This window comes from Simochromis diagramma, unplaced genomic scaffold (genome assembly GCF_900408965.1).
Source record: "Simochromis diagramma unplaced genomic scaffold, fSimDia1.1 OVJJ01000320.1, whole genome shotgun sequence".
Taxonomy (NCBI): Eukaryota; Metazoa; Chordata; class Actinopteri; order Cichliformes; family Cichlidae; genus Simochromis; species Simochromis diagramma.
The window spans coordinates 4,688,659-4,703,119 of record NW_024386773.1 but is presented as its reverse complement, the minus strand read 5'-3'; the positions used below and the strand labels follow the sequence as shown (position 1 = coordinate 4,703,119).

At 37.2% G+C, this 14,461-nt stretch overlaps 1 protein-coding gene across 1 annotated transcript in view; it reads left to right on the top strand.

The window, feature by feature from the left end:
* Positions 1-14,461, top strand: part of zgc:136683 (receptor-type tyrosine-protein phosphatase T) — a 76,593-nt gene that overhangs the window by 61,374 nt on the left and 758 nt on the right. The window contains exon 3 of the mRNA XM_040009779.1: positions 14,301-14,455. Coding sequence (XP_039865713.1) covers positions 14,301-14,455 — 155 coding nt within the window. The remainder of the gene's footprint in view (positions 1-14,300; positions 14,456-14,461) is intronic.

The following is a 14,461-nucleotide window of genomic DNA, read 5'->3' as shown; positions in this document are numbered from 1 at the left end:
CAATATAAAGTACCTTGAGGCAACTGCTGTTGTGATTTGGTGCAATATAAATAAAACCAAATTGAACTGAACTGAATTTACTGTTCATTCAGACAACTGTTTTTTTCTACTCTGCCTTCTTCTCCAGTTCACCCGTCTTTCCAGTGTGTCATTTGTGCAGTTGCTTTTGTAAAAGTCTTAGAAACAAATCAAAGATGAAACCAAGCCACATTTGTGATGGTTGTAGAAAAGATCTAAATGATTACAGGAGTTTTTACTTGAAGTATGCATTTGTTTTTGAAAAGCTGCTGTGGTAGATAAACAAGTATGGCTATTTTTCTTCTCATCAGTTTCAAAGAAATTGGATCTGGCCTAAACAACACTGTGCTATGTAACACTGCATTTCAATAATGAAATATGCAGTTCTGTTTATTCAGGTATTCCGGGCTGTATTTTGCAGACTGTGTTCATTCTCTGAACTTTAATGATGCATTTCAATAACACGGTCTTCAAACATACAATAGATTTTTTTTTTGAACTCTTGTCAACAGCTGAATTGCAGAATGCATTGATTATGAGAGACAACTGGTGCATGAAATTCTTGTCAATAATTCAAATGTAACCACATCAATTACAGTACAAGTGTGTTCTCTGCAGTCAAATACTTTGAGACGGTTTAAGTTTCTTAAGGTCGTTTTCTTGTCAATTCCATGCACATTAAAAGCTTCAGAAATAATTCTACATATGTGACAAACACAGACTGACTCATGTGCATTTGGACACATATGTGAGTACAAGCAAACATTTAAGCAGGAAAGTGTGAAAGTGACACTTATTCACACTGAATTGCAGGAACAATCTCACATATACGTGCAAATGCAATGTTGTTTTTTATTGACATATGTGGGGCAGTGGCAGTAAATATGGCATGAATAAATCATGTGACATTAATAATGTCACAACCTTGTTGTTGACATGATGGGTTTTAAATTCTACCTACCTACAGAAAATAACCTGACCATAATAACTACAGTCAGAACTACTACTTACCTGATCATTTTAGTGATCATTTGTCTAACCCTTTTTCCAGATTTTGCATATTTTGCTAATGTTTTCGTTAAAAATATGAAAAAAACCAACACTGATTTCCTTCATCAGTGACCTTTATAACATTGTTTATCAAATGCTTACACTGGATATGACTTTAGCGGTTTATTTTAAAGATTTGTCAGATTAAATGCCATCTTGCTCCTGTTTATAACGTGTTTTATTCATTCAACGTGAACAGCTTTGGCTAAAACGATCAAACCAACAAGTTAAGTCACTGAACTGCAAACACAAGCCGTTTCTATTTTGGAAATGGTTCTTACGATTAAATGGTGCTTCATTGGGACTACTTGCAATTAACTTGCAGGACTGAATAAAAGACCTTATTTTTAGTTTGAAAGCTTGACCCTTCTGTCTGTTGACTACTGACTGGCTGACACACCTGCAGCAAAGTTACTTCAAAGCCCTTTTCTGCTTCCTGTGAAGGGAATATCTCGCTTTCAATTCTTTCTTTTTTTTTTGGTGCCCGTTTCTTCCCTCTTTATCCCTCTGAAACAGAATTTTCAGTCACACATCTTAGCTATGCTGCTCACAGTTGTACATATAAATCAAAATGCACTGCAGCTCAAAGAAAACAAAGATCTACAGACTTACACTAAATAAATTCAAATATGTAATCACTTATGTATACATCACATACTGCATAGAGAGTCCAATGTATATGGATTAGATAAGTCCATATGAAGACAATAATGGTAATATATTAATGTGACATACCAAGCACGTCTTACGCTGCATAAGCATAAGTAAAAAAAACAAACAAAAAACAACTAAATATTCAACAGAGACATAAATGGTCCATGTAGTTGTCGTAATGGAATCTTGTAGGGATAGAAATAGTAGTTGTGACATTTCTGAAGGTCATGGTGGGCAGACATTATCCGGACATTTCTTGGAATAGCTTTGCAATGAAATTGTCTCATTCTTCAGGATGATTACCCAGAACTGAAATCCTTGTTTATTTTTTAAATGCACTTACTTTGCTACTCTCTGTGTCATTTCAAAAAATTTCCTACTCAATTTTGTGTTCCTTTGCAATTTTTCAGTATGCGTCATAATACATGGATGAAAATTCCACCTTGTCTTCTGCTCTTCTCTTGTGATGTCTACTCTCTTACCTGCCCCCACCCCACCCACACCATCACCCTCTCTGTGTGACTTCTCAGATTAGGCTTGAGAAGGCAAATAACCAATATGGGAAATGTGTGGAAATGCAGAGGTCATTAAAAAGCCAATTACCCACAGGTTCAGTGCTACAGAGAGGAAAGTGGGGAATAGCAGAGAGCAATCGTAAACCCAGTGATATATGGAAGCCAAATAGCTGTGTGTGTGTGTGTGTGTGTGTGTGTGTGTGTTTGTTGAAGGGTTCTCATTTGTGCACATGTAAGCTTGTTATAAAAGTCTGCTAATATGCAGAGGCACTTTATGTGTCTTTACATTTCACTGTTTCTTCTTGTTGATCAGTACTTAAGTATGCATGCCCCAAAAAGTAAATGTGTGTGCAGGCTTGTGTGTATTGCATGTATTTTTGTTTGCAAATCAATGTCCCTGTGTGATGCAGGTGTTTATTACACTGTCATACATCAGTATCGCAGGGAACAATATGAAACTTTATTATCATTTTTCACATTCACTTAACAGTCTGAGAGTCATGTTTCACACACTCATATGCGCAGGGCTGTATTTTTGAAATAAAGCACACACACATACTTGTGCAATGAAATGTACACACACAGAGACACACACAGACACACACACACTTTTGGGGGACTTGAGGTTGTAAGTTAGAGACCAGTATCTTTGTTCTCTCATCTTTTGTGATTGTACCATACCACACACACTAAATGCATTACATCTTAAAGACTTATGCTTCAGCAGGAAATCTACGTCATCACTTACAACATAGCAGGAAATGCATCGTAACCCTATGCTGTAACCTTCTACATAGCCAGACAATAATCACCCAAGAAACGTAACTACATGTCGGGTCAGCACAGCCCACAATCAGTGGGTTAGGGTAAAGAGGGGTTTCCAGTCATGTTTTAAAATACAATGTAGATTTCAGACAGGAGCATAAATTAGGTATTTTAGTGCAGCATGTTTTAGCACGATGAAATGGATATGCTGAGATGCAAAGTCCTTCATCCTGTAGTCAAACCTAGACACAGAGAATAATCATATAATTATGCTTGTCATATATACACTGGATAACAGTAAAATAACACTGAACTTCAATAATTTCATTAAACTTGAATAAAAAGGCCAGACTGAGTTTTGACTTGGAAATGAGTGAAATTACTTGAATGAATATAAATCTGCCGCTTATTCAGGTTTGAAAGGAAATTCATTTGGATTCAACAAATGATCTCAGATTTGGATTTTGGACCATTTATTGCTAAAATAGACACCTTTATCTATGGCCACAGTGTGCCCAGGTAAAACCCCAATAAATACATTTGATAGCTGACAACCTATAATGTATAGAAAAACTAAACATGTAAAAGAACTGGACTTCATTAGTGGCACTAACTTTGATGAGTTAACAGTGTTAAAGTATCATTGGGATTTTGCTGTTTTAAAACAGATGACAGGCTTATGTGAATTAATGTACACAAGAATTTAGTGCAGGTCTAATTTCAGTGCGTGAGAAAAATACTTATAATAACAGGAACAGATGGTTTTCATTTCTTTCTAGTGGTCAGCCTTTTTTTTAAGCTATCATTTTCATCCATTATGTCCTTCACTGAAGCTTCAGTTTTCAGTATTTTTCCTAAATTGCATCCTTTTTTTTCTTTTCTTCTTGATTTGTAAAAACACCTCAGGGCGGCACACATGATTTTTTGCTGTACTTTGCCTTGAGAGCTCACACGCATACGTACAAACACGGCTACGCATGGATGGATACATGGGATAAGAGCAAAACAGAAGCACATAAGCCAGCTCCCCCATCCATTGTCTGTAGTGTTAGTAGTCACATGTTCAATTTTCGATCTCCTATAGGTCAACACTCCCATGACCTGTTCAGCAAGGGCTTTTGGGATTTAGAGTTCCCTCAGGTCAACTCTAAATCCTTGCACAAGGTTTTACCATAGCTACTTTTGTGTGTGTGTGGGGGTGTGTTTGTGAGCAAGTGTGAGAGAGAGCGAGAGACTGCATTGATTACCTAAATAGAGAGATTGGCATTATTGATCAGGTCTTTTGGAGCAATCTCCTGTCTTTACCGCTTAATCAGGAAAGGATTAAATCACCTTCTCATTGGCCTGCAGGCACATGTATATGTATATGAGATGCCTTATTAATTTTCTACTTAATAGCTAAAAACTCTGTGCCTCCACATTCTGAATATACATGTGTGGGTATGCATATTTCTACATTTGTCCAACTTTAATTTATAAGGGACAGCATTTTTGCATTAATTAAATAAATTAACTAAAATGTGTTTTGTAACGCGCAGTTTTTTCTGAATCATTATTTCTATGATTAGCAGGTGCTTAATTAAGAAGTAAAGTCTTCCTGATTATCAAGGCAATAAAAAAAGGACTGTATAGATGCACACACCTCACCTGACACACAGACATGGATTGATGTCAACACGTGAATATGTGAGACTGTGTAAAAATTCAAAGATGCTTCGGAGACGCAGCTGCTAACAAGACATTGTGATCCAGATAGTTTCACTTCATGCTTCTTTATCTCATTATACACCTGTGTAGTTACACCACAACAGTCCTCCTCACTGTTATCCAGCTGGCAAGCGTAAATAACAATAAAATATGCAGGGAAATTAACTTCAAATACAAATAAACTTCACTTTACCTAATACAAGAATAAAACAAGGGAACTTACACACAACACCTTATATAGAAAGCAAGCTGTATTTCAATCCAATCAAATTAAGTCATTAGCGTGGTATACCTCAAGCTATTCACATATTGTGGAATAAGGTACAAACCCAGTTCCAAAAAACGTTGGGATGCTATATTTGCGAATCTCATAAAGTCATCTTTTATTCACTATAGAAACATTACATTTGAACTGAGAATATGTCTGGATATTGCAAAAGTAAGTGATTCTGAAAAAAAAAAAGAAACGGCTGGAGAAATATATTGGAACTGGAGCGTTTTGGCAGAACATCAGTAGCACAAATAGGTATTAAAAGAGCATCTTCGAACTACAGTGTTTCTCATGGATGGATAGAGGTTCACCAGTTTGCAAAAAACTACAAACTGTACAAACTGTGGAGCAATTTCAGAATAATGTTCCTCAACATAAAACTGTGAATATCTCAACATCTACAGTATATAATGTCATTAAAAGATTCAGAGAATCTGGCGAAATCTCTGTGTGCAAAGGACCGGGCTAAAAATCAGTATTGGATGTCTGTGTTCGTAAGACCCTCAGGAGCCACTGCAGTAAAAACAGGTGAGATTCTGTCATGGACATCACTGAATTGGCTCTGGAGGAACTTCCAAAAATCATTATCTGTGAACAAAGTTCACTGTCTCATTCACAAATGCAAGTTAAAGCTCTATCGTGCAAACAAGAAGCTATATATGAACACTATCTGAAAGGTAATTTCAAATGTAGCTAGACAAAATGGAAAACTGTTCTATGTTGAAATTTGAACTTCTTTTTGGAAAACATAGACGTCAGACTATAAAGAGAGGGAATTGCCTAAGGAACTGCAATATTGCACAACTGGAAAAAAACATCATCATTACTATAAATTATATAAAGGTTGTAGAGCAATATCTGCTCCCATCCAGATATTGTCATTTTTAAGGAAGGCCTTGCACGTTTCAGCAAGACAATGCTAAAATACTGCATTTATTACAAAAGCATGGCTTTGTAATAAAAGAGCCTGAGAGCTAAACTGGCCTGCTTGCAGAGTTTGCACCAATGGCACATCATGAAATGAACATTATTTCAAAGACTGTTAAGCGCATACAATCCTTTATCATACAAGAGTGGGACAACAAATACACCATGTGGTATCTTCAGTTTCCAGATGTTTGTGGTAAACATGGCCCTGTCCTAACTCATCTAAGATGTATTGTGGCCATCAAATTCAACATGACATTTGTTTTTTTTCTTTAAATGGTACATTTGAACAAAGTTTAAATTCTGGATGTGTTCTCTATGTTCTGTTTAGAATAAAATATACAGTTTTCTTTATATTTTATGTAGCGCCCCAACTTTTGGGGGATTTGAGGTTGTAAGTTAGAGACCAGTATCTTTGTTTTGTCATCTTTTGTGATTGTACTATACCAGCTATATCTGCTGAATTTGTTTTGTAGTGTTTTCTTAAACACACATAAAGGAAAGGACATAATTCTGCAGCTAAAATGGACTTCCATTGTTTAAGTTCTGATCACTATATTCAGTGACAATATAATAACAAGTCTTGTAAAGATACAGAAGAGCACAGTAGGTGTATAAAAAAAAAAAGTTGGCAGAATGTTAAGATAAAGTACAAAAACAGCCACAGTAGCTTCCTGACAGACATTTCGAGGCCACATGTGGACATACGCTGTCTCACTACACCATCAAATCAAATCTCTATTGCTGGATTTCAAAAACCCAGTCAAAATTACAAATGTATACCACACTCTTAGATATTAAAAGAACAGCAAGCGATATCTTGCTCAGAGCTCAGAGCTCCTCTTAATCCAAAAGATGACAGACACAAAACACCCGATAAGAAGAATGAAAGAGAGATTTAAGAGCTACACAGCATGCTTTGAGCAGAGACCCCAGGGAGCCATTTGAGCACATCGTACTGTGAACATCTTGCATCAACGTCATGTTTCAACAGGAAATCTGGGAATGTAACTGATCTATTAAAAAGCGATTTAGTCTGCGCCTCTCTCTGCTTTGTTGCGACTTTTATGTCTCAACCTCAAAACCCCATTGTTTTTGTGAAAAAAAAGTTTGTCATGGAGATTATGTAGATTGAAGTTCTTATCTTTCTTTATGGTACTGAGACTACTTTTTGCCCTTCTTGTTGAGGTGTAGACGACATGAAAATGACATGTTATTGCATCTAAAGGACATGCGTGATCCTATCTGTGCTATTTTACCAGGACTGATAGAACTGGCTGCCCTGGGAATCGTACAGTTACACTCCCAGGTTTTAGAAAGGTACACAATCTCAGCAAGCTCTTGTTTTCTTTTTGAGACAAAGTTGCCGGCATTTGCTTTGTCATCAGGATTTTTCCTGCACCTTTTGCTTCTACGTATTGGTAAAGTGTCAACATTGAGCTTTTGTGTTTTGTGCAAATGAAGAGAGCTAGCCAGCCGCAATGTAAACCAATGTAAAAGCATTATGGAAGCTATTTGTGAGGTCTGTGAAGAGTGACAAAATTCCCTAGGCACATACAAACAATTGCGCAAGTACACACACATTCAGACACACCACCTGCTCCATTTGCTATAATAGGTGTAAATGAATTAGATTTTGATGCTTTAAAAGCTTCTTTCGGCCTGGTGTTGAAAGTAAATGTCACTCTAATGGTGAGGCGTCTGTTTGTACAAGCCACTGATGATAGAGAGAGACAGAAAGACTGAAGCTGGGAGCTAGAAGAAAGGCGAATGGATTATAAGTGGATTTCAAAGAAGGTTACAGACAAGGATGGAGTGAAAAAGGTATAGAGGATAAAATGGTAGGAGCACATATTCACTTTTAGATGGATAAATGAGTTGTTTGCATTTATGGCTTAGCCCATTGCCCCAATAATGGCACTTCAATTATTGATTTGCCACTTACCAGATTACTGCAAGGATAAGAGACACTGAGGAGAGATGTAAAGGTGGGGACAGAGCCATCGCTCATTCTCCAGCAAGGACACAAAGATTTCTAAAAGTTGCATAGAATCTACACTACGCAATCTAAAGTATGCTTCAACTTGCAGTGAATATCCACGTCAATATTTATGAACACAGACAACAGAACAACCCCTTGCAGCCTTTTAAAGACATGTGATTGAAAGATCAATAACTATTAAGACAGTGACAAATATGAGGATATATAAACAATGTTAGAAAGACAAAAGGGAACAGTAACAAATGAGGAAAGCAGAGGCATCATTTTATAAGAAAATAACTGAATAAAAAAAATACACTGAAGATTTGTATAAAGGTGAGGAGATATAGCTGTAAAGTTATCCTGTTTGAAAGATCAATGAAGTCTGCATAAAGCTTATTTTATGATGCTGCATCTGCGTACCATAGATGCACAGATGGTGCATATGCTAAAAAGTGAGCTGGACATGGAAAGGGACAACATCAGCAAACAGGAGCAAAGCTTAAAGTATCAAAAACAATATGAAAAGCATGGAGAGTGGCCACTTCTGCTCTTTAGCTGTGTCCCAAAACGTCGGCTACGTGGGCCGGGTCCTTCGAAGACCGAGAAGGCCGGAAGTGCGAGGCTGTGAAATGGGACAGTCTAACCTTCAGATTTGCGTCACCGCTGTGTCGGTGGAGTTTAATAAACTCGGCCATCTGCTCATTGCTATCTAAAATATAACAGGACACTGGCGTCACAAAGCCATCAAGAAGAAGACAAGATTCATGTCCTTTGTGGAACTTTATTTTTGCTCATAGTCTGGCTTGTTTTCATGAGGCGCTTACTTTTGTTTCCCTCGTTTATTCTTTTTGTTTTTACTTGCTGTTTAGTTAGGTTTGGACATAAAAACTTGGCTGGGTTTAGGAACAGAATATGGCTTGGCCTAGAATAATTTAAAAAGTTAACCTGGCATGTTGAAAGATAATGCTAAAATCTGTCCAGTGCATATGATGCCAAGGTTTCCACCCGAGCGTAGGTGGGAGTGAGTTTGGACTCAGTTATTTCCATGCAGTATCATAATCTGTGTTTGCAGTTGACAAGAAATTTAAACTTATATGCCTATTTTAAGTTGTTAAAATAGTTAAATATATATCAGGCTTTTAAGAAGCAAATAAGCATGAAGAACTGGGGGATCTGAAGGGCAAATGGGCTTAACCTAAAAGAGATGATGGTGTGCCTCTTTGTATGTGTGTTCCTAGTGTTTTCTTTAAGTGATAAACTTAACAATAATGAAAATTATGCTATTTTATATTGTAGCATACTTTGTCATCACTATAAAGCCTGTCTACATCAAAGATTATGTTTTTTTTATTGTTTCTTTCCTCATTTCTTTTCTTCTTTCCAGTGTCTCGCACTCTCCATGCAGTCTTACTTAACTCTCAACTCGCATATTAAAAATACTCCTTTATCTCCCTCCTTACTTAGTTGAAAGGAGAAAGAGGAAACTACAATGATTGCGATGAAAAAAGGGTTTCTCTCAGTTTAAAGCTGCTTTTTATTATATGGAAATGACATCTAACAAGTCTCTAGTAAATGATAACAAGTAAGAGTGTGGGAGGCTTGTGTTCTGAGTATTTTCCTTTGGGCCCCGCAGACAACAGAGGTCGCAATGTGTCATTCTACATGTGAGATAGTTTCATATTTGTAGCCAGCAGCCTACACGCTTCACAACCATTTTTATGCCCTTTTAAAGGAGTGACTCTCTTATCACCACTTGCAAACAGTGGAACGTCAGTGACACATAGAAAGCATATTCTCTCACACATTTGATTTTTTTTTTTCTTTTACATATATGCAGTTTGGTGAACAGTGAAACATTGTCCTCTTTTTACACAAGCCAGTTTCTTGTTAAATAAGAGTTGCCCAATAATATCATCGAAGGAAAGTGCTCTACTTCTCTGAAACATGAACTATAATAAAACCTTTGACAATTACAAAACTGTAGCCATTTTATGCACAAAAATACTGAAGTACTAAAAAACCATTAAAGAATCTTCTACTGTACACTTGTCACTGTAGTGTATCTCTGTGAGAGTGCAGCAATCTGCATGTTAACTACTGCTGAGCTGTATGACTCACCTTTGATATTTATCTAAGAACCTCCTTGTGTCCCAGGTTTTCTCTCTCACACTCATACACATATAGATCACCATATAGGAGCTGCCAAATTCTTAGACCCCACAATCTTAACATTTTGGCAGCTTTTGATTGTACATTGTACTGGAACTGTCGTTTCCCTACACAGGTAAATCATAATCTTTTATTTTATGCCATGACAGGCTGAACTACAAAAAGTAACATAAATAATTCAACAAATATGATGTTAAATATGTCAAATATAATTTGAGTCAATCAAATCTTAAGTTAAGCTCCTGTTAAATCAGAATATATCCTTAAAATGATCTTCTATGATATTTTCATACATTAAATACAAATTGTTTTGATTATTTTTTTATACCTGTCATTAATTCATAGACTTAAAATGGCTAACCAATCAGAGTTAATAATATCATTTTTTTAGTGTAATTTAGTACAAATAACAACTTACCACTATATTAAAATAATATAATACTTCTCTTAGTGTTAAGTATGATTATTTACAATATTTTGAACGTGATCACATTACAGTGCAGATGCATAGCAGCACCAGGGGTTAAATACTTTGCTCAAAGGCACTTCAGCCGCTGACAGACACAGTCGCGGCGTCTGCTGCCTTTTGATGTAGACTGCTTTTGAAAAGTAAAAGTGAAATCTCAAACTCTCAGCAGTATTTGTGAAAACAGCTGGTCTCATGCGGCAATATGTGCTGGAACGTTTGTTGCACTGAGTTGACCCAGTTATTTTGATGTACGTGTAAGCGTTCGAGTGTGCTTGTGTGTGCGTGTTGACACGGTAGACCGATTCATCAGTTTTTGTCACGTTAACAGATTGACCTCACACCTGGGAAACAATGTGTGAAATGATGGCTGTGTGCACTTGTTTTTGTGTGTCATAGTGTGTCTGTTTTTGCTATGACATTTGTGACCGAATGAAAACATCATTGTCGGTGTCTTAGCGATATTTCATTGTATCAAAATAGCTTTTTATAGGCGTCTGGGGCATCCATTTTGTTTGTGTTTTGTTTGGATGACATTGTTCCATATGTGTGAATATACAACGATAGGTGGATGCCGACCCAACTCTCTGGAGTGGGGCCTCAGGGGTTCTACTTCATTCCTCGGGTGCTCAATTAGATTGGGATAAAGTGTGTTTGGAAGCCAGGTCAACTCTTTGCGTCTAGTGCTTCGTGAGCAGTTTTTTCAGTGTTGTGGGACACACTGGTGCGTCACGTTTCTAACTAATATCCACAAGAAAGTCAGGACACAAGGTTTCCCAGCAAAATGTAGTAAAATAATAAATTCGTTTAACCTGTGAAGGTCTTTAATATTGTGCCTTTTGTGTTTGCGGATACATTGTAACACTTCTGCTTCCTTCACACAGAGAGTTGTCATAGTGAGAGAAGTTTCTGGGTAACAGACATCACACGTATTGTTTGAGTGTCAGACTGACTCAAGTCTGCTTTAAAAAAACAAACAAACAACAAAAAAAGCAGATAAACAAAAGTACCTGTGGAAGGAGCTTTACAGAGCATCAAAGGACAAAAAAAGGAGTGTAGAGAGAGTGTGTTTGTGTGTGAGTTTGTGTGAATAAGAAATGTAATCAGAGCCAGTTCGCTGTGGAAAGACCTGTTTAGAAACCCAGGCTAGATTAATTTTGCATGCACGCAGGCAGCGTACACACACAAACCGCCATTTAACTTCAGCAGTGAGACACACTCCTCAGCTGTCAGGCAGGCCCACATCAAATTACCGTAACTTCAACAATATCAATACACACAGGCACACATAAACCATCACATTAACCATCATACTCTCAGACTTCCACAGTGCCGGAGTGGATTAGTTCCATTGAGTTGAAATGGATGAAATGTTTTGAGGCATCAGTCGTTTTCAGACACCTCTGTATGTGTATTTGTGTTATTCAAGATCAGAATTCAGATAAGATTAAGGTTATGGTCATCTTCAAGGAATTAAAGTCGGTGACAGTAAACGTCAGTGTCCTTATAAATGTGTCACTTTGTGTATGGGTTTGCCCTGCCATTACAATCTATTGTCTTCACATCATTTCACTGCCTTTAAAATCAAGTATTTGAGTTATAAAGTATGAATTTCTCTCATGAAAATTATATTTGTGAATTGGAATCTTAGGAGGTGAAATCGAGCAAACAAATCTTTCTAATGGTTCTGTTAGGCTGCTAGAACTAGCTCTCACATTGGGACTGTACTTCAGTCAGCCAAGAGATAGCCAAGCCTTTCAATTTAGACTGTTAGGTCAAATTACACACCGAGCAGAAAGTGGGCAATCACTTTTAAAATAATTCTTCTTTGCAGCTTCTTCAATCTGGGAAGCACTGCTGTTTTGTTTGTTTTGTTTTCCCCCACATTTGGGATGTGAATGTATGCGACCGGTCTTTAGCAGCATACATAAAATGATTAGGTGAAGCGACAACGTCAATCTGGCCAACTATAGTAAAGATGGAGGGGCAACATATTAATTTCCTCAAACTACTTTAAATTCATTGAAGAGAAGGCATCAACTTGTTGGAATATGTAATTATAAACACTAATTGATGCATATTTATGAGTACAATATTGTTTTTTTTTCTTCTAAATAATCTAAAGAAATGACTCACTGTATTTTTAAGCTCCTATATTTCTTCGTACTTTGATTCAGAACATTTTCATACATGCGCAAGAACTCACGTTAGAAATGCACAGTCACATCTGCTTGATCAGTATCTCTTCTTTCCCTTTTCTTGCCAGTATCCTAGTCACTTCATAACTCTCAGTCCACCTGATGGCAGTCAGCCAAATGGAGGAGGCCAACCCATAAAAGCTCCATCCTGCTCCATAAAGCCTGACTAAAACACACTTAAACAACGAGCCGACAGAGAAAATGTGTTTTACGTCTTAGTTCAGAACCCCAGGGTGTGGATACATTAAGACATTGATATACAGTTCTGGTGAATTAAAGAGCCTGAGGTCTTTTTTTTTTTTTTTTTTTTGCTTTATCAAGCATCTGGCGAATGTCACACAAGCTAGTCAACTGTGTCCCAGCGTTTTAGTATTTAGAAATTAATTGTGTGTTCAACAGAAATTAGGCTACAAGTCATGTTGCAGCATGTTTCCGTCAGTGCTACATTTACAGGATAAATCCATCAAAGAAGATGGTTTATTTGTGCAGCAAAAGTAATAGTGGTACGACAACTGGGTTGACCTTTTTTATGTGCTTAAACAAAAACAAAACAAGTCTAAATGAATAACCAAGTAATTCTCAGGGTTACAGCTGGTTTACTTTGTGGATATTTGTGCTGCAGCCTGAATGCAGTGGTACACATAAGATGTTAATGACACCTAAAAATGATTTGAATGGTATAGAGCAAAGCAACCAAAAGAACCAGTTATCAGAAGTGGCAGATTAAGTCTGAATTCCGCATACCCTGGAAAATGTTTTTCACACAGTATTGACTTAGGGCTGTTCGATATAACGACATATATCGGATGACGATATAAAAACGTCCATCGTTTCATTTTACGCTATCGTTTGTTTCGTGGTGTCGCAAAATAAACTGTTTACGGCAATATTTTTTCATCGTTTTGATGGTCACTGTAGTGGCTATGTTAATTTCTTAAAGTTCTCTCTTTCTCTTATATTTTATATAACCACACTACAGACAGACAAGCGCCTGTTTTTATGCGTTGTGGTTAGCAACAACGACGGTAACAGCATCGCGTGTCCGCTTGTTTATGTTCCACATAAACCTTTCACAATAAAGCTCAAGAGCCTGTTGAGACTTTTCAAACTAAACTGAATCACGTGAAAGAGCAGATTATTTACGGATGAGAATTAAAAAAGAGCCGCCAGGTGCTAAAAAATAAACCTTAGACTCAAACGTTAGAACAGGCTTTTCCCCGCAGCACGCCGTGTAATAAATACTCACAAAGAAAACGGCGGCCTTTACAACTTATGTCTAAAAATGTATAGTTTCATGCATCGGTTAAAACACTCGACTCCAGCTACATGACGCGCAGCTGGAAACACTTTACACAAGACGAGCTGCCCGAGAGTCACAGAATTTACAGAAAATGTTACATTTTTGTGATTTATATCGTTATCGGACGATAGAATTCTTATATCGGGATATGAGATTTTGGTCATATCGCACAGCCCTAATATTGACCAACTTTGTTAGGTTCAATGAAAGACTCATTATTGATAATGGAACAACAGCTATTTCATTAGTGTCATTTTTGTATTTTTGTTTCTGTAGGTTCGTTCATGGTGGTGAACGCTTCAGGCCGGGCATCAGGTCAGAAGGCTCACTTGTACATGCCCACCCTGAAGGAGAATGACACCCACTGCATCGACTTTCTTTACTCTCTATCCAGCCGGGATGGAGCCAGCCCAGGCACACTCAATGTCTATGTCAAG